Here is a 20,365-nt window from a genome sequence, read left to right on the forward strand (position 1 = left end):
GACACACACACAGCTTGGGGAGGAAGTCAAGCGTTAAAGAAATGTGGAGACGGAAGTCACGTTTTTTTTAATCCCATGTCCTCATTCCTCAAGACTCTGCCTTTGTGTGTGTGTGTGTGTGTGTGAGCGAGAGGGAGAGAGACAGAGAGAGAAAGAGAGAGAGAGAGAGAGAGAGGGAGAGAGAGGGAGAGAGAGAGAGAGAGAGGGAGAGAGTGAGAGAGAGAGAGAAAGGGAGAGAGAGGGAGAATCTGTGCATATATGTGTGGGTGAGTTTTGATAGTAGTCTGCCAAACTGGCTCCACCAGTGAGCAACACTCTGACAAGACAGAAAAGTTACATAAAAGTTCTGACTTTCATTGTTTTGCCAGAAGTGGGTCACCAAACAAGACAAAAGATACTGAGGTATAACATTCAGAAGAAAGTAGCTGACATTCTTGTGACGTATTTCCTCCGATGAGGACTTCACTCACGTTCTACACAAAAAATTGCCATGACTGGTGAATAAAAATGCAGAGGGAGGAGAGGAATGAATGGGCTGTAACTCATGGAGACCGGCAGGCATTCGGGTTGAAGGTTTACACTTTGTTTCCTTTTTGTCGTCTGTGACGGCAAGGAAGTTACTGCTGCATATTTCTTCTGCTTTAAAAAAAAAAAAAAAACACAAGGGTCGGACGGTCGAATGGTGCCAGTGGAGTTCAGCGCGACTTCTGCTGGGAGGCACCTGAACACGAGCTGCTACTGTTGCTCTACTTCAGAACTTTGATCACAGAGCTGTAGAATATTCAAAGGTGAGAATAGTTTGGTTTAACCCTTCCTCGAAATCACGACTACACTGTTGATGAATGGTGATGCGCTCAACAGAAGCATCATCCCTCTTGTTTGACAAATGAATCATATCTTAACTAAATCTTTTAAATGCCTGTGTTGTAAAGGAGGAAACCAAGATATAACCAAGGCAGGTGTTGATCTGGTCACAAAGGAGGCGAAGTGTGAATGTGCCCTTAAAAAAAAGAAACGTGCGAAGACTAAAATACAAAATTCCAAAAACAGTTGGGTTCTATTATAGAGGTATATAAAAACACTTGGCTTAACAAGTTTGTGGAAATAAATAAACACGGTCAAGGACGCTACAGAGGAAATTTTCTATCATTAACGAAAGAAGAAAAAAACAAAACTCAAGAAAAGACAGACAGCAAAAGCAGCACCACTTTCGTCACACTGTGAGTTCACGCTCACCTGAAACACCACGCGGGATTTCTCCAGCAGATATGTTCTCATGTTGGCCCCGATGATCCGGTATCGGTTGTCGAAGCCGATCTCGATGTACTTCCCAAAGCGACTGCTGTTGTCGTTGCGGGTGGTCTTGGCGTTTCCGATAGCCTGAAGGAGAGAAGAAAGACACAGAGAGTGAAACCAGAGTCGGACAGAGCAGATTTGCAACAAATGCACTTTATCTGTCTCCAGGTGGGAGCCACATTGAGTATTGAAGTAAGTCTCTCTTGTAGGGTACAAAGAATCTTCGCCTAAGGCATCGTCATTACAAAAAGCAATTAATTATAAGAAGGAAGGAAAAACACAATGCTTTCCAAGTGTTCAGGGTTTCAGAAATGTTCCACAAACAGAAATCTTAGACAAGAAACGCTGAGCTGCTAAATAATACACAATCTGCACCGGGCTTAAAAGAATAGATGACACAGTTTTTCATTTTTCGCAACCTAGCAGAGGTTCAGGTGGATCGTTGACAGTTCCTTTTGGAAATCACAAGTACCCATCAGGCCAAGATCCACCAAAAGTTTAGGATTGACAATCTGTCAGCTGACTTTGACAAAAGGAGGAGGAAGCAGGAAACAACAGTTATGAGCAGCCTTTCATTGTGGCAGGGAGCGAGAGAGAGACAGAGAGAGAGACAGAGAGAGACTTCCCCAGATGGACGTACAAAATAGTAATAATAAAAATGTCACACACACACACACATAGACACACACACACAGACACACACTCAAAATGGGACAAGGAAAATATGACTCTTGGTCACAGTTTCTGGAACCATTAAGGTCTCATAATGGACTTGTGTGAACTACAACTAGATTTGCTGCTGATGAGCTTCTTCCTGCTCGGTCCCTTCATTCTCCCCACACGGATTTGCAGTCAGCAGCCTCGGTTCAATATCCAAGAGTAATCAATGACCCTGCTGCAGAAGGGCGGAGCTTCACACACGCATAAACAGGGCACACATGCCAGCAAAGCCACACAGCAAGTTTCAGACGTTTTTTTTTTTTTTTGCTGAGCAGAAGCCAAACACAGAGTCTTTCATTGCAGACAAGTGCTCTTTCAGCAGAGCAGGTATTCCAAACTCTGCCTGCATCAGCCAAATACACACACACACACACACACACACACACACACACACACACACACACACACACACACACACACACACACACACACACACACACACACAGTGGCGCAGACACACAGGTTTTGCAATATCGGCGAGGGCTGATGTAACCGTGGACGGTGCAGGCAGGCCTCGCAGGCTGGACTGACATCACTGCCGCGAAAGAGAAAGCTTTCTATTCACGCTGTCAGCTCGTCCGCGATTGGCTCCAGGGGAAAGGAGCGACTCAAGAGTGGGAAGGCGGGGCGGAGTGGGGGGGGTGTGGTGGGGGGGGGTGGAGCTGGATGCTGATAGGCTGGGCAGAGCCTCCTCCAAGCCCTCCATTCCTTCCGACTCCACAGAAGAAGAGCAGCACGAGGATGAAAAGACACAGAGGGCTGCGGAGAAGCTGAGCCGAGGAGTTTCACAGCCGCGATGAAGAAAAATTAAGACCAGCGCATGAAATTCAGCCCACGCGATGAACAAATCATACAGTGTGATGGTACAGTGCACAAAAGAACCGATGCCGTTCTCTACTGTGGTCCATCTTATCTCTGCTTGTGCTCCATCCAGGTTGCTTGGAGACCCCCTCACCTCCATGATGGGGTTGGAGGCCAAGACCTTGTCCTCGATGTTGGCCTCGCTGGCCGAGCCGCTGACGGTGGCAAAGTATCTCATGGCGTATTTGGCCGACACCGTTTTCCCCGCTCCCGACTCGCCGCTCACAATGATGGACTGGTTCCTCTCATCCCTGAGAAGACAGGAAACAAACAACATCAGAGGGCAAAATACACGCAACACGGTGGTTGGCGGTGCATTTGCAAAGCTCAAAGTTTCAGTCACGAGCGCCTCTGGGTCAATGAGCAGTTTCTGCCATTGGGAGATTGATGACAAAGATGAACTGTGACAGGATTGTGGACAGCACAGTAGACTCGTGAATTGGTATTTTGTACGGGTGTCAAATCGCTGAGACACATGACTGGCAGCCACGGTGCGACACGGCAGCCAGAAGAACGAGGCTCAACATCAGGTGCTGGACAAATCTGCAGCAAAAGTCATTAAGAACGAAGAGGAAAATAGATAAAACCATAATAATTAATAATAATTACAAAAATATTTTTTGAAGATAATGTTGTAAGTTATATGCTGTACACCAGCGGTTCCAAAGCCCTGGACCGTGGACCAGTACTGGACCTTGGGTCATTGGGGACTGGGCCGCACAGAAAGAATAAATAACCTACATCACTTCAGTTTTATTTATTATCCGAGTCTGAACGATAATTTATTTTGGAAACATTACCAAATTATCTCTGTTGCATCTATCTATGGCTGAACTCTTGACGCAAGTCAAAGCGCATCGTGTCAGTCACATGAGACGTTACCGCTAAAATTAAACACGCTAACGAGCAAAATGGGTGAAAACAAATGACTTTGTAAAGTTTCTTTGTGAAGGGGAAAAGGCCCAGTGAGGACAGAGAAGAAGAGCCGACGACGTCCAAGAAAAAGAAAGCTGCATTTAAAAGTCAATACCAGGAGGCCAAGTTAAAAATATAGATTTTATCTTGACAGGAGATTCCCAGGCAGCAAGCCCACTCTGCATTATATGCAGCCACCGCCTCTCTAATGAGGCAATGAAGCCTTCGAAACTGCTGCGCCAACTGGACACCAAGCAGCCAGCATTAAAACACTAGCAGCCTTTTGAGTACTTTGAAAGAAAGAAAAAAAGTATGTTACTCATGTTATGCTGTTGCTGCGCTGCAGGTAAACTTACACAGCGGATTCACGTTTATCATTATATTTGGAAAATACCACAGTTTAGAAGCCGGTCCCTAAAAATATCATCAGACATCAAATCGATCCGTGGCACGAAAAGGTTTGGGGGGCGCTGTTGTATACTACAAGACAACCAAAGTGCTTCTACAACTGTTACTGCAACAAGCTGAATGGTCACCGGTCTACAGAATAAAAGGAGGAAAAAGGGGTTGCCTTCGCACACACGGTCCCATTCATCTACATTACGACTCAGTGTCCCAGGGAGGGTGAGAGAGCTCTGACGCCCGGCTCCTGCAGCGTCTGCCTGCAGATTAAAAGCGAGCGGTGCAGAGTGAGACAGCGAGACCACCACCAGACTATTTCTGGCTCAGCCCTGACCCACAAACCCGGAAGACAGAAAAGAGGAGGGCCTGAGCAACGAGGAAAGTACTCAGGTAACACGCACACATGCACATGCACACACACACGCACCCACAGGCACCCGCAGGCACCCGCAGGCACGTTCAAGCACCAACCTGGCCATCTGTTTGTAAGCCTCCTCTGCCACGGCAAAGATGTGAGGGTCCATGTCCCCCATGTTCTGGCCGCTGTAGGCGTTGATGATGTCTGTTCCGTAGATGGGAAGCGTCTCATAGGGGTTGATGGCCACCAGAACGATTCCTGAACATGGGATGTAAAACCAAAGAGAACGCAAGAGGGCGAAAATGAAAAGGTGAACATTTAAGAATAAAGACAGTTTGATCGAGAAAAAAAAAAAAAAAAAAAAGGCCTCAAAATTGTAAATCTATTAGCCAAAGATTGAAAAGATAAATAGTTTTGGCTGGTTGTGTATATTTATAGAAGAAATGTTGGACATTTATTTTGAAGGAGACATAATTCAAATCAGTAATTTCAATAATTTATATACAAAACACAATAGACAGTGAGCTTATTTGTGGAATAAATTTGGCTCGCGACTTCATGATGAGGAAAATAAAATGTGGGTCCTGAGACTCCACCAGTTGACAACCGCCGGTATAAAGCTTCATACAGATGGATTATATTTGATGATTGATTAATTTGTCTCTTTACAAGTGTCTGGATTATAATACCAAACAACATTGAGTTTTTCTCCGCCGGGCGGTGGACTGAGCGGCACTCACCGCAGTAAGTGTAGATGAGCTTGGAGTCCACGAAACGGACTTTGAGGTTGTGGAGCACGGCCGGCTCATGGAGGTAGCTGAGCGCTGTGAGGTCATTCTCGCCCACCAGGATGTCAGGGTTCCGCAGGTAAGGCAGGTTCTTCGTCTTGGGGTCCAATTTGTGCTCGAGGCTCTGAGGAGGAACCGCCAGAGTGAAAAGAGAGACACGGAAAGAACAGAGAATGAATTTATTCTCTCTTTTTTTTTTTTTTCTAAAACAGGGAGGCAGGCACATGATAGATGGTGGACCAGTGCAAAACAAAACTGTGGCGCTGCGTCTACGCTGCACTTTCTCATCTGCTGTCAAGACAACTCAATAATCATATTCTACTCAGCAGATGACGGGAGAGGAACATCTGCTTTTTCTCTTGGAGAAGATCAAATTCAAACTTTTTGCCGCCATACGCGTGTCCACGAGATCCTCTCCTGCAGCCTGATGCTGACTGACCCTGCAGAGTACCTTCTAACACATGCATCACGAACTAACTCCACTCCCACTTTCCTCTAGGAATACTGAGAATACTATATCCTCAGGAACGTCATGAGACCTCTCACTTAGCAAAGCTGTGGAACTCAACTGACCCTTAGAGCTGCATTGTTTTATTGTTCATTTAAATTTTTCATGTCATCAATTTTGTTTGGAAGCCTGAGCCTCTACGCTTTGTGCATATTTGCAGCTCCATAATCATTCCCGTTTGACAAGAATGATTGATTCCGGTCTAGACCTTCCGGTAAACAACAGGCTTAAGTTACATAATCATATTTTCTCACATGACAAATCAAGTGTGTTATTTCAATAACGTTCGTTAGCCGACCGTAGGCAGCGCTTTAACGTGAAACATTTCCAGACTGCTCAATTACCATCCTATGAACTGAATTAAACCATTTGAAGTTCAACTGCTTTTCATTAGAAACGCAGAAACCAGGAATAAAAATCACTGTGTGAGCTTTCAGCTGAAATCACAAAAGAGGTAAAGTGATTATATTTAGTTGAGCTTTGGGCATAAAAGGCAGGACTCAGATTATTCAACGTTAGGATGCAATTATCACCGTGAGAAACGAACAAGGCATGTTGTGGCCCCTTGTCACTGTGAACTGGTGCTGGTAAGCACTCAGTTTATTGCTTAAAATAATAATTAGAGTTAAAAAAGCTCCTTGGGGCTTCCGTGCAAGCTGTTCTCATTTGTGCAGAGCACCGAGGGGCAGAAAACTACGGATGCTAATGGAGCGGAGCTCTGCGAGGAGTCTGAGCGAGGGAGAGCGATTGGGTGACACGGACAGAAATAGAGAGCCAGTGCCTGAATGGGAGACAGGACAGAGGAAGTCAATGCGACAGAAAAAGACAGCGAGAGTGTGGAGGAAAGACGAGCAGAGCAGGTGAACCAGAGCGAGCGGCCTGTGCCAAGCAAAACCTTTGAAAGGTCTAGCATACATAGGTGAGTATAACTTATAATTGTATATATATTTATAAACACACACATATATGTATACATGTATGTGTGTGTACATATATAAAAACATATATATATATATATATATATATATATATATATATATATATATATATATATATATATATATATATATATATATATACACACATATATACACACATGTATATATATATATATAAAAAAATATATATATATATATATACATATATATTTACATGTATATATAAAAATATATATGTATATATAAATATATATACACATGCACACATTTATGTATGTAAAAAGGACAATTTAGTGAGTTTCTATTAAGTAGTTGGAGGGAATAAACTACAGTAGTTAAGATGGAGTATGGTATTATTAGCAGCGTGACGCCACCCTCCAAAATACACATTAAGCAGGGAGGTGTAAACTTATCCAGACAGCAGGTGTGAGAGAAGAGAGAGAGAAAGAGTGATTACCAGAGAGATGAATGAAAAGAGCAGGAAGATGAGGATGCAGAGTGAGAATGAGAGCATGATGAGGAGATGGTGTTGGAAATGAGAGGAGGGGAGGGAGAAGGGAGGAAGTAGTGTGAGAGTGAGAGTGAGAGTGAGAGTGAGAGTGAGAGGAGAGGAGAGGAGAGAGCTGGAGAGTGGAGCACGCATCCTCACCGCTCCATCCTCCAGCAGCAGCTGCAGGGAGACGTCTCCATTGTTGTAATCCTTGGTGAGCTCGGCAGACCTCCACACCTCCTCAGCATCGGGGATCCACACCCGAGCACACTGCAGGGGGAGAGGGGGGGGAGGGGGGAGTAGACAAGCACAAGGTTCAGAAGGTTCCGGACTGTAACCTCAGTGTGATTTGACTGTTCGGGTTCGTGGCACTCGCAATGTCGCAAACGCACGCTCGAACGCAAAGACAATTGACAGTATTTTTTCTCGTCTATTCTGAGTGAAAAACAAGACGAGCTCAGAGTGCGCTGGCCTCTCGTTGTTTTCACTTGTTTTTGAACTTCAGTCAGCAGCACATGCTCGGTAAAGGTCGGCAAAGCTGTGGGAACCGACTGCTGGACAGACGGCGCACAATAGCAGCGGAATGCAATCATAGAAACACACACACACACACACGCACACACACACACACACACACACACACACACACACACACACACACACACACACACACACACACACACACACACACACACAGTTAAAAAGTTTCTTACAGGCTTGTGACTGGAGGGAATCAGCTGATCGCAGACATGTGGTGAAAACGTTGATGAACACTGGCAGTCACATGGTGAAGGAATCCAACACACAAATGTATGAGACACGCACGCACGCACGCGCACAGACGCACACACCTTAGAAATCCCCTCTCAGAACTACACCATGGTCTAACAGTCCGCTGTGCCCTGCAGTGTGTGTGTGTGTGTGTGTGTGTGTGTGTGTGTGTGTGTGTGTGTGTGTGTGTGTGTGTGTGTGTGTATGTGTGTGTGTGTGTGTGTGTGTGTGTGTGTGAAGAGATGAGCCAACAGTCAAATACAAATGAATCTCTTTTCTAGGTGTTTCATTCAGAAGGGAAAACAAAAGAGGGTGGTGTGAAATTTTCCATTTAAATAAATAAATGGTTCAGATTGGACAGACTGTCCTGCCAGGCCTCAAGTGTCTGGGCGGGATCCTTCTCATCTCTTTGCAGTCCACTTCACAGGGCAGAACCAGGCGATCCGAACGCCAGTTATGAGGTTCGGTGCCCACCCGCCACCTTCTCACAGTCCAATGACGGGACGGGCAAGCACACTGTCAGTGGCGGGGCTGTCAGAAATGATTGGGAAGCTGAGAGTTAGAAATGCTGCATAATGTTGCCTTTCTTCTTCTTCTTCTTCTTCTCCTTCTCCTTTTCATTTAACTGAATGGGACTTTTCTTCCATCTCATCCCGGTCATGTACAAACCTCTGAAAGACAGTTTGCTGACGTCCCGGCCAGCACATGATGAGGAGCACTGAGAATCTTTAGGGATGAAGATTTCACGGCTTCTGCTGAGGCTTTATTTCTCAGAGAGATGAAAATAAGGAGGTCATTGTCGGAGGACGGAACGGGCAAGCGGCTCTCATAATCACTTCCTTTTTGCTTCACTAGCGATCATCTGAATCATGACATCACCGCCTTCTGCCCGAGTGCAAAAGCCAGTTTATTTGTTGTTGTTTTTTTCCCCACTACATTTCAAACCAGCCACCGGACACGTCTCCCCCTCCTTCTTCTGCCTGGATGCAGTTTGTCTGAGAGCTCTGCCGCCCTCCAGCTCGTCCCAAATATTGCTCCGTTTCATTCGCTGCACCCTCACAAGAGGGAAAGCAAGCGCAGTGTGGTTGAGCAGTGACGTGCGGTGTCTGGGTTTGCCACTGAGTGACGGCTCAAACTGGGAAAGTCGTAGAGAAAAAAAAAAAACTCAACAAAAAGTCCCTACTGATCATTTCTAGGTCACTGTACAATCTGTAGCTGTAGCTTTCATTTCCATTTGCCAAGTTTTCTTTCTGATAATTACAGTATTTATTATTATTAAATACTAAAATTTTCCAAATACTATATTTATAATTGACACACACACACACACACACACACACACACACACACACACACACACACACACACACACACACACACACACACACACACATTAATGTTGCTGTTTGTAATTCTCTGTTTGTCTGTCTGTTAATATCACTGTTTTGTCCTAATAAAAAAAAAAAAAAAAAAAAAAAAAAACACAAAGAAATTACAATACAGGGTTCAATTACTGAGAGGTCTGAAAGAAAGTATAGTGAGTAAAAGTGAAGAAAGTAATATATTATCAAGGGTAAAGTACTGTAGGGGTGAAATTAATCTGTAAAATATTTAATAGGTCCAAAAATCTTCCCAATATTTACGAGCTGTGAAAAGTCTAATTACTTTAATGTCACGTTGACTTGATCACCTTCAAACTGGTATCAGATTCCAGGGTTTAGGCATGAAACTGATGTCGTCACTTGGCTTCACCCACCATTTCACCAGTCCTGCAACCTTTGTGGTCCCTACAGGACACCGTCCCATCAGCTGGGACTCCTAGCAACCACGGGAGGAGGAGGAGGAGGGGGAAGAGGAGGAGGATGTGGCGGAGGAAGAGGGGGGGAAGAAGAAGAGGAGGAGACTGAGGAGGAGGACACAGAGGGAGGCGGGCAAAGGGTAGGGAGGGGAGGGGAGGGGAGGAGGAAGAGGAGGAGGTGAAGACGGTGGGGGAGAAACGGGGAGGAGTGGTAGGAGGAGAAGAACAAGGAGGGGGAGGAGGAGGAGGAGGAGGAGGAGGGACGACTGAAATAGCAGCGCGGCACCTCGCAGTGCGACTCAGCTTCACTTCCTGATCCTCAACCCGCACGTTTCACACGTCAGCAGGTGTCAGGCGCGATTATCCTGAATTTGTTAATGCGGCACGGGGCCTCCTGCGTCTCCGCTCGCTCCCTCTCGTCTGTGCAGGTGCATCCCCTTTTAGTTTTGCGGCCCGTCGGGGAACAGAAACAAAGACATTTTTTTTAAAAAAAAGCCTGACCTCAGCCAGGAGCGCCGCAGTACAGCGGCGGCGGCGGCGGCGGCGGCAGTGGCAGTGGATTCATACTACCCAGGCAATGAATTAGAGAGTGAAAGGCAACATTAAAAGGACATAAATCCCTGAGCACAAACACAGACTGGTACGTTTAGGTGGCGCAATCGTCCACGTTGGCTGAGACTCGAGCTGGAGGAAAAGCGATGAGTCAGACAGCAGCTCGGCACACTGATGCGTGACGGTCCCGGCTGCTCCCTCACGGGGGCCACAGAGGCACTTCGGAGCGTCGCAAATCCGACGACGTCAGCGCCGCATCGCAAACCGCGCGCCGTCTCGGCGGCCGCTTCCGATTGGCCGATCTGCGTAGCGTTCGCGTCGACGTGCGAAACGGATTGGAAAAGCGAGAATGGCTGGAGGGATTCTGTTCCGACAGAACTGATTGATGCAACACCTCCATCGCGACGTCGCACCGTGACAACAGCTTTAATTATAGACGGGAAAAGGTGTAGAACTCTACGGGCTTGAACAGGGTTTGGAAGGTGGTCGATTAGCTCTCTGTTGTGTGCTGTGATGTAAACTACCAGTCAAAAGATTGGGCACACCTGCTCCTTCTTTATCTTCACTACTTTCTACACTGTAGATACAAGCTGAAGACATCAAATATATGACCAAGAGATGTGGATTAATGGAGGCAAATACCTAAATATGTTATGTTATATACATTCTATATGAATGGTGAGCAGTAATCACAAAGCCATGAAACCTTCACATTCGACTGCTTACAATTTTACCGTACTGTCACAGTAAACGCACACTTTGACTGAAACCTCAAAAGTCGAGACAGTGTTTGTCAACCACATTCAGAGCCGCTTCTCCCAGTACCGAGCTCAACCGGGCCGGGCTGAGGCAGAACAGGAGCGTTTTTCTTTTTATTCCTGCTCAACGGGCTCCACATTCAGCACGAATCACAGCAGTCGACTATAAAATATTGATGGAAAAGTATCATTGCGAGTTTAAAAATTCATTACAAACATACATCAGACGGCTAAAAGAAAAAAGTCCAGTTAAATTTCTTTCACAATCTGTGTGAATAATCATCTGCCTGAACTTAACTTTTGAATTTTTTTTGTATGCCCAGGGCCGTGATGACTGTAATCTTGTGATGGTTTTCTTTTTACTGCAGATGTGATCAAAAACAGGGGCATGAATAAAATTTTTACACGACTACCAAACATCCGTTAATGTAAACGGACAACAAAGCACAACCACAGATGTGTGACTTGACAGACAGGATTCATTACATATTCTTATCCAGTCTCCTAGATTGCGTCCAAAGAATTGCTTTGCTCCGGAAGCGCATTACTGCCACCCTAGAAAAAAACAGGGCTCAGTATCACATTGTAACGTGAAACTATCACATTATTTTGTGATAATTATCACGTAAAAATGTGAAACTACCACGTTATTTTGTGATGATTTTCACGTTATAACGAGAAACTATCACGTTTTGACTTTTAATTTCCTATATTGCCCACGTGAAATTTGGTGGTAGCTGATATCGCTGACAGTTTCACTTTATAATGTGACACTGAGCTCTGTTTTTTTTTCTAGGGTGGCAGCGATGTGCTTCCATAGTTTCGCAGTGACAGCGACCAAATGTTGTGCATAACTGTCTGTCTTTGAAGCGCAACAAGCTGGAGTTCGTCTCAAAGCGTGAGACAATAAAAGATGATCACCAGATAAAATTCCAGCTATTCACAAAGAAAAAACGTTGCCCTGTGGATGATGCATCGACAGCAACGGACCCTTGATAGCTTATTTTTACAAATCTATGGAGATGTATTGTGTTTGCACAGGTGTTCCTCACGTGAGGCTGGGGGCTGTCAGCTGCTCTCACGGCGACTGTCACCGGGTCAGTTCACAGCAGGTGAAGGCCGGCCCTTAAAGCTGCAAGACGCCTCGTGCTAATCCCGGTTTAACTGAGACAGAGGATCAGGACCTGATTAGGCTAACTCTGGACTTAGCCACGGCTAATCCTATTGCAGTCAACTACACCGAGATTTCATTACATTCCCATATGACAAAGGGTTAGCACGATCTGCGCAACCACTCGCAGCTAAAGTGCCGACTTTGTCTCCCGAACTGCAGAAGCGACCGGCGTGTTATCAACTCTGGTCACGTGACCCCGGACGTCACGTGAAAAAAATGTGTTTCCATGACACTTTTGCGATATACCTCTATATCGATACATCTGGAAAACCACCTCATGAGAGAGCATAGAAACCTTTTAGTGATATTTGAGAGGTTTTTCCAAGTGTTTCCATTACCAGTTTTTTTATTGCGATATCTAGGTTTCGCACAATTCTAGGGGGGATGGAAACGCAGCGGCTGTCGTTAAGGTTCGGCTCTTCACCTCTTGCTGGCTTTTCGCTCCAAGGAGGTCGGGGATGTGTGAAAATGAGAAGTGGCAGAGATCAGGGCAATCAGAGGCTGTTCTCATCGGGGCGGGGCATCCAAGAGGAGCGTTAACAAGTGTGCGCAACCAAACTGGATTAGTGGCAATTGGCTTTGCAGACAGTGTTTCCTGAGCTTTCACTTGCTGGACTGCTGGAGACTCCCTAAACTCTTCTCTTGTCTCGCTTCTCACCATCACACCAACAGCATCTCTGCCTCTCCACAGATGCACCGTCCGTTTTTCCATCCATTCCACTTGACACCTCTGGCCAATCATCATTTGTCGTCAGTTGCCCCAAAGGATTACACTGCTGCTACAGATCTAATGATAGTCAGCATCCTTCTGTGCCCATCATTCTTATACAGCACAGAACAAGTGGTGTCAAGGAAAACCAACGGACGATATTCCAGAATTTCACTTTTCTTTCTGTGTTCAATTTTTCAAATTTAAAGCCCTTTTTTATTTAATCGATGAAATAAGCTACGTACTGAGGACTTGTTACTAACGTATATTCATAGAATGACATTTAACTATTTATTTGGCTTTCAAAAAATTGAGACAAAAACGAAGACAAACTCGTCCAAAAATATAAACATGAGGCTCGTATTAAATTTGCAGAAATCCCCATTAAGCCTCCGACAACAACTTCTTTACTGTTGAGAAATACAAACTAACTCAATAACTATTGTTTGCAAGAACAACTGGTTGGTGGGGTAATTTCCCCACCAACCAGTTTCATTACCATCAAGTGGATAAAATGTCAAAACATCTGAAAAAAACAAACATCTATTTTACAACACGTGTCTGTAGACGCGCCCAAATCTGCAAATCTGACATTTACACATTACCAATAAAGTTATCTCTGATGAGCCAATGTCCCCGAGGACAAACTAAACTGTGTTCCCGGGAAGCGGAAGCACCTTTTCCACACTCGGCCGAGTCCTCTAACAGAGACGGTTCTCATGCAGTCGGGGTGGCGTGTAAACGGCATTTAGCTTCAATTCTCTTCGCCAGGCCGTCAGTGGAGTCCCAGACTGCCGAGGCCTCGTCACATGATGCCATTCATGTGAGGAGCTGCTGTTTTTCTGCTCAGCTGGACAGACGCAGCGTGACGCTGCAGTACTGAGGCCCCCTTCGCCCACCTACTCCTCCTCCTCCTACTCCTCCTCCTCCTCCTACTCCTCCTCCTCCTCCTCCTCCTCCTCCCCCTCCCGCTCCTCCTCCTGAACCAGACCCTGGGCACAGGCGGCGTGCCAATGTCTTGCCATGTCGAGAGATCAGAGGATCAGCGCTGTCTGTCGGCTGCGGTGCCAGGACAATCGGTGCCGTCGTGCGTCTCGTTACGTATCAGACATGCTGGCAGAAAATGCACAGCGGAGCTCCGTCAGAATCCGCCAGCTAAGCGGTGCAATAACGGGCACAAAAAGCGTAAAAAATAAAAATAAAAATTCAGAGGTAAAAAGGTTTTTAGTAGCCATGCTTGTGTCTTATTATTCTGAGTAGCTATTCATAATTTTTCTCACTATCTTGGTAGTGTACTGGCCTAGATATTCAAAACTAGATTAGAGAAAAATCTTTTTATATCTTTTTGTATTTAATTTACGCTCAAAAAAGTTGAACTTTTTGTCGCCACTGTGCCTCTCTGAAAGAATTATTGCAGTGGCGTGTTGTGAACGTCTGAAGACGAAGGGTGTGTCTGGATCGGACCGACTCAAAGTTACAAACTAAAGACACCTTGGGACGAAGAGATTCACAAACACACAGCCAACGTCAGCCGAGAGGCAGAACATCTTCAAGAAGCTGCTAACTTTACCTTTAAACCGGTGAGTGTGATTCAAGTTCAAGTCCCACTCAGTGAAAATCTACGTTATCAATGAATGAATGGCTGAAGGAGACAAATACGGGAAGCGGAGGCGAGGCAAAGACTCACGTCGACAAACATAAACTCCAGCTCCCGGTTCATCTCGTCCCCTGATTCAGGTTCTCCCGCTTCTCATGCTGCTTGTCTGCCGCCTTTCTGGGAGCCTCCAGCCCGAGCGCAACGCCAGGCCGCACTCAAGTTGATCGAGCACTGAGAGCCGCAAGTCCCTGGTGGTATAAAACCATCCCATTGTGTCCACAGACACAGCCAGTCGTTCAGCGTCAAGGTCTGCCTTGGTTTCCTCGCCATGTGACAAGCGACTGGTTGTTCCCGCTGTCTGTCAAACTACGGGGCTTCCTTCCTCCATCACATGAGCAAAAAAACAAAACAAAAAACAGAATTTTCCCACAACGACAAAACAAATTTGTATTCTATCGCTGCACAGTGAAACATAATTTAATTCCTATGAATGTATACGAGGAAAGTTTGAAATATAATTAAAGACACTACCAGTCCAAAGTTTGGACACACCTATCTTTCCAACTTTCTACACCGCAGATAGATACTGAAGACATCAAATATATGAGCAAGATATATGAACTTATGCAGCAAAAGGAAAACACGTTAAATAACTCTAAATATGCTTTTTATGAAAGGTGGATATTTTGAATGTTTTAAATATAAAACGTGTTTCCTACATAATTCCATGTGTGTGCATACGTAGTTTTGGTACCTTCAGTGACAAACTGCAATGTCAATAGTCATGAGAGTGAAAGAAAAGGCATTACATTCATAGGGTGGGTCCAAACTTTTGGCTGGTGGTGTGTGTGTTGGAAAGAGGAGAAGAGAAAATTAGAAAAAAAAAAAAAAAAAAAAAAAAGAGGTGCAGGTGGGTTTGCTGTGACATCCTGTTCACATCACATGGAGCGTGCCGCTCTGAAAATTAATATTTTAGCCTTGATATTACGCAAGGCTCCCCCGCCCCACCACCCCCACCTCCTTGCAGGACAGCCACGCAGTGAGTGAGTGACTGCCGGTGCAAACGCAACAACACAGCAAAATTACTCTAACCTGGTTATCTCCCTAACTGGATGCACATGCTCTCTCGTTATAGCTGCGCAGTGAAAAAATAAACCACACATTAAATCGCTGTTGAAGTAACAACCAGATGCAGTGCCACCGGCAAGAAACGGCACGTAATGTTCTGTAGCTGGGGAAGTTTGTTTAAAATGCAAAGCTTTTAAAGCGGGCGACAAAATGCAGCACTTGTTTATTTTCTTTAGCCGTGCAGGACGAAGGACAGCGAGCGACAGCGTCTTTGGTCTCGGATTGCATTAAGACTTAACAATGAAGTCAATTAAAAGAGAAACCGTCGAGGCAAAGACAATAACATCTCATCCAATGTCAAATTCAAAATGTTAAAAACTGCAAATTTTAAATAATGATATCGCCTCTAAAAAGGTCCAGAACTTATTTTATATTTTGTTAATTTCCGACTAAAAACACTTACAAGTATTCACCATTTCATCAATGAATCCATAGCAATGTTACACAATAACCCATTGAACAAAGTTAAACAAAAGCCAACCTAACCTAACAACTAACAATTTAATCAACAAATTGCTGCCCAACTTCAGGGTATTGCTGCTTCCACTTTTAGAAGGGAAAGTCAATAAAGCTACAATTTAAATGCACATCAAATCACAAAAATACTACTTCAATGAATATTTGGTCTGCAACATTCAATCAAAAAAACATAACAGCAGTTGTTTTTTTTTGTTTTTTTTACCTTCCCATCAGCTGACCATGACAGCAGTGCTGTGTGGACTACAGCCTACACTGCAACTCTCCCAACCAGATGTTGTTCAACCCTGATTCATTCATTCAGCGTCTTTCGTTCTTCTCCAATGTGAAACATTTAATCAGACAGCCTGAATGATTGATACCCGTCGATGAGTCGCATTTCCTTTCATTCCAGGTGAAGACAAACTACTTGGTGGCTTAGCCATTAGCCTATTGCAGTTTTCACACAGGTAAATATACACATTTCTAGCAATAGAATATGAGTGTACAGAGGTTGAAAGAAGGAAAAAGAGAGCACACGCGTTCACGTCTCTCTTTCAACTGCCTATGCAGACCCACAACTGGTCAAAGCAGGTTTTCTCAAGAACACAGCTGCATCTTCACCGTTCTAACCTGCAGCTACTGGCAGCGTAACCTTTAATGAGGGAGGTGGACTACATGAAGCAGCATTGCCTGCTTTGCTCTGTAGTGTGTATGCATGGTGCTGTCCTGTTTCCATTTATAACCTTAAACGATTTTGATTCCAAATTTTATTTCCTGACTCTAAATTGGCTTCGGGAGAAATTCAATTTCAACAGATCATCAATAGGGGAGAGTTCATTGCCGAGCGGCCCTTTTCCTTTTCCTCTTTCCAAGAAGCTCTGCCTTCACCTCTGACTCACCTCTTTTAATACCTGTGGCCAGACTGGAGCAGATTCTGATGCTGTGCTTGTGCTTGTGCTTGTGCATGTGTGTGTGTGTAGCCAGGCAGCTCAAAGAGCATCTATAAGGCCGACTCACACACACAAAGGGTCAAGTGTTTTCCGAGCTAAAGTAAATCACAGGGGTCTGACATCAGAGGCCCACTTTTAAAAAAACAACAACAAAAAAAAACAGACTGTAGCATTCAAAGAGGAAACTGACGGTGGCTCCGTGCCATGTTGACGCCTTGGCCCAAAGTCAAAATCATTATGGAACAAGATCAAATTGTAGCCTGGCGGAGGAAGGACATTGAGACAAACTCTACTTATTTTGCTTGCTTGCTGATACAGTATGAATTCACACCCTGGTGCTTTTAACTGGGATATAAGCACTTTTTTTTTTTTTTTTCCTCGAATAAAGACCTCAACATGTAATATTTAAACTAAACAAAAAATACATGGCGTACTAATGTTTTAAGTTTGATAAAGTCAGTAAAAATCAATAAGAGTGTTTTTTTTATTTGTTAAAAAAAACTGAAATTATTTTTGCATAATGTGCAGGTCTGCCTGTAGGGAGCAGGCATATCATATCAACACATTTCTGCAGTCACCACGAGTGCAGATCTGCTCTGGGTTTTGTGATCTCACCCTGACATCACAACTGCACTTTATACACTTCTAATTAAACAGAATCTAAACATTTCAACATGAGGCCTCTTTAATTTGTCGAGAAATCAAAATTAATTCATTGACATTATACTGTGTATTTCATATCAGCAAAATGACCAAAAAGATTTTGGTCATTTGGAATGAATCCAGTTGTTTTGTTCCACAGTAAATACGAGGCCAAAAGGGTTGGTTTGACCTTCTCTTCCTCCTGTTTTACTCACAGAGGTCAGCTGTCAGCTTCCCATGAGCCAGCGGAGGTTTGGGGGTTGCGGGGGGAATCAAACATCTCAACATAACGTCCTTTTGGTGACGCCGGGTTCGAATTGCTGCCATTTGGTTGAATAGACTGTCCCTGACCACGTCTTCACGGATCTGAAGGCGACGAGAAAGCACGAGCTAGAGGGAGACGATGTCAAAAAAAATTTAGAGTGAAAACAGTTTTTCCTGGAATTCTATACATACAGCAGGACTGCCATTTGGTGTGGCTTCAACAGCAACTGTCAACAAGGACACGGGCACAGCTATTAAAGAAAGGGGGTGGGGTGGGGGGATGGGTGACTCATCTTCTTCAGTCTCCTACTCTCGATCATGCACAAGGGCAGGGACAAGGAGACACTGTCTCCTTGCGGTTCAACGAATAGAAGTCCTAAAAATACAGCAGCAGCAGCAGCAGCAGCAGCACCTTTGACATTGTGAGGGTAAACAGTACATGCACGCATCACTACGCCCCGGTTCCCATCACTGAACATTGGAGGGCTTAAAGCTACACTGCGGCCCCAGCAGGCTGGGCCTCCAGCGGGCTCAGCAGCAGCAGCATCCTGGATGCTAAAAGGATGCTACAAAAACATCCCATCCGGATGCGGCGCACAGTGGCAGCATCTCAGCGGTAATAGTCTCTTCACGGGAATAACGCCTTAAAAAAAACAAAAACACGATTTGTTGGGCGTTTCGACACAAAGCTCAGTGATGGCGCCTGGTATTGTTGTGAAAAGAGAGAGAGAGAAAAAATTCAACAGCGCCTCCATGACAGCTGGCACCGCCTTTTGCATCATCCCAGCCCCGCAGCCTCCGGTGGAGCGGTGGGGGTGTAACCAAGGCCGGGGAGGAGGTATTTTGGATGTGGTGCAAAGGCTGGGCGACACATATCCCCACATATAACACTCATGTTTTATTAATATCATTCACGGCTATTATTGAAGGGTACTGTTGCAAAGAAAAACTAAACAAAAAAAAAAAAAAACCAACGATGACTCAATGCAACGACACGTCGCGTCGTGCAGTTTTTCTGATTTTCCACCGCTTTTTCTTTCTTTCTTTCTTTTTTTTTTTTAAAACATTTACCTAATTTTCCCGCCACGAATACATGTTTAAATGTGCTGTTACCTGGGCTGTGAGCCATTTCTAAACCCACACCACCACACCCGTTCGTCTTCTCGGAACAGGTGACAACATTGATAGCAGGAGATGCTAGAAAAGCAGCGATTCGCGCGCTCTCCAGTAGCCGACATGCTACCAGCAGGTAGCCGAGTATCACACACAAACATACATGCAGCTGTTGTTGTTGTTGTTGTTGTTACCTTTGTGTACAGCTCCGACGCTGCCATGGCGGCGCTCACTCGCGGTGTCCTCCTCTTGTCCGAGTTGTTGCAGGTTACAAATCAGGCAGGTCTCCTCGCAAGCATGAGAGGCGACTCTCCGCTCCAAGCAGCCGGTTGGTGGTGGTGGTGGTGGTGTGGGGGGGAGAAGTCCTGTTCTCGCCGCCACCGGAGAGGAGGTGGAGGTGGGGTGGCTTCAGAGGGAAGATGCGTCCCTTATCGCCATGATAACCGGCTGCGAGGTTCCAGGCTGCTGCCGAGGTTTCGGCGTCTCACTTTGCATTCTGGGTACGATGGATGAAGTGATTCAGCCCCTAAAAACCAAGAGGGGCCGAGCTGTCGCCTTGCCTGCCTGCCTGGGGAGAGGGCGCCACCCGGCGGTCAAGATGTGAAGTTGCACCCACGAGAAAACAACACTGGGAAATATGGCTGTCAGCAAGCAAAGGGAGCCAAATCTACAAAGTCGTGGATGAAGTTCGAGGAAATTTGGGACTGGATTGTCTTGACTTCTAAGGATTTGCATGTACGTTGATTTTTATTTTTCCTCCCCCCTGAATTTTTAAGGAATCTCTGTGGATATGTTTTAATCTACCTTTTAAATAATACGCACCAAGGTGAGTTTAAGCACTGAAGTGTAGCTAATTTGAAGGAATAGTAGAAATGCTTTATTCATTGTCTATTTAGTGTGATTAAAGGTATTTTATTTGAAAAGCTCACCTTAAAACATCTATTTTAACATTCTCAACATTCAAGGACTTGATAATCTTGATAACTTGATAATTCTATAGTAATGTTACTTTTTGAAAAAACAAAACAAAAACTGAAATGTTTAAGAGTGTTCATTTATGGGAATAAATATCCAGAATTCCTCAAATAAAACTAAATATATATTTTTTTGTCATTTTACAATATTGGTTGGATGTTAGTCAGAAAATACAAATTGCTACAATAGAAATATAAAG

At 44.8% G+C, this 20,365-nt stretch overlaps 1 protein-coding gene across 8 annotated transcripts in view; it reads right to left on the bottom strand.

Annotated features, from left to right (window-relative positions):
• myo5aa (myosin VAa) overlaps positions 1 to 20,007 on the bottom strand; it is a 42,195-nt gene extending 22,188 nt beyond the window's left edge. For 3 of the 8 annotated variants that reach the window (XM_076051154.1, XM_076051162.1, XM_076051137.1), the window contains exons 1-6: positions 14,726 to 14,841; positions 7,436 to 7,546; positions 5,293 to 5,464; positions 4,666 to 4,810; positions 2,972 to 3,128; positions 1,237 to 1,380 (exon numbers count right to left, since the gene is read on the bottom strand). In XM_076051154.1, coding sequence (XP_075907269.1) covers positions 1,237 to 1,380; positions 2,972 to 3,128; positions 4,666 to 4,810; positions 5,293 to 5,464; positions 7,436 to 7,546; positions 14,726 to 14,758 — 762 coding nt within the window. In that variant the 5' untranslated portion in view covers positions 14,759 to 14,841. Of the gene's footprint in view, positions 1 to 1,236; positions 1,381 to 2,971; positions 3,129 to 4,665; positions 4,811 to 5,292; positions 5,465 to 7,435; positions 7,547 to 14,725; positions 14,842 to 19,385 lie in introns of those variants that run through there. The other 5 variants (XM_076051180.1, XM_076051198.1, XM_076051171.1 and 2 more) reach the window with 3 other exon arrangements.
• Positions 20,008 to 20,365: the final 358 nt, after the last annotated feature.

Source organism: Nelusetta ayraudi, unplaced genomic scaffold (genome assembly GCF_046127955.1).
Source record: "Nelusetta ayraudi isolate G7.1 ecotype Tasmania unplaced genomic scaffold, CSIRO-AGI_Nayr_v1 ptg000005l, whole genome shotgun sequence".
In the NCBI taxonomy this organism is placed as follows: domain Eukaryota; kingdom Metazoa; phylum Chordata; class Actinopteri; order Tetraodontiformes; family Monacanthidae; genus Nelusetta; species Nelusetta ayraudi.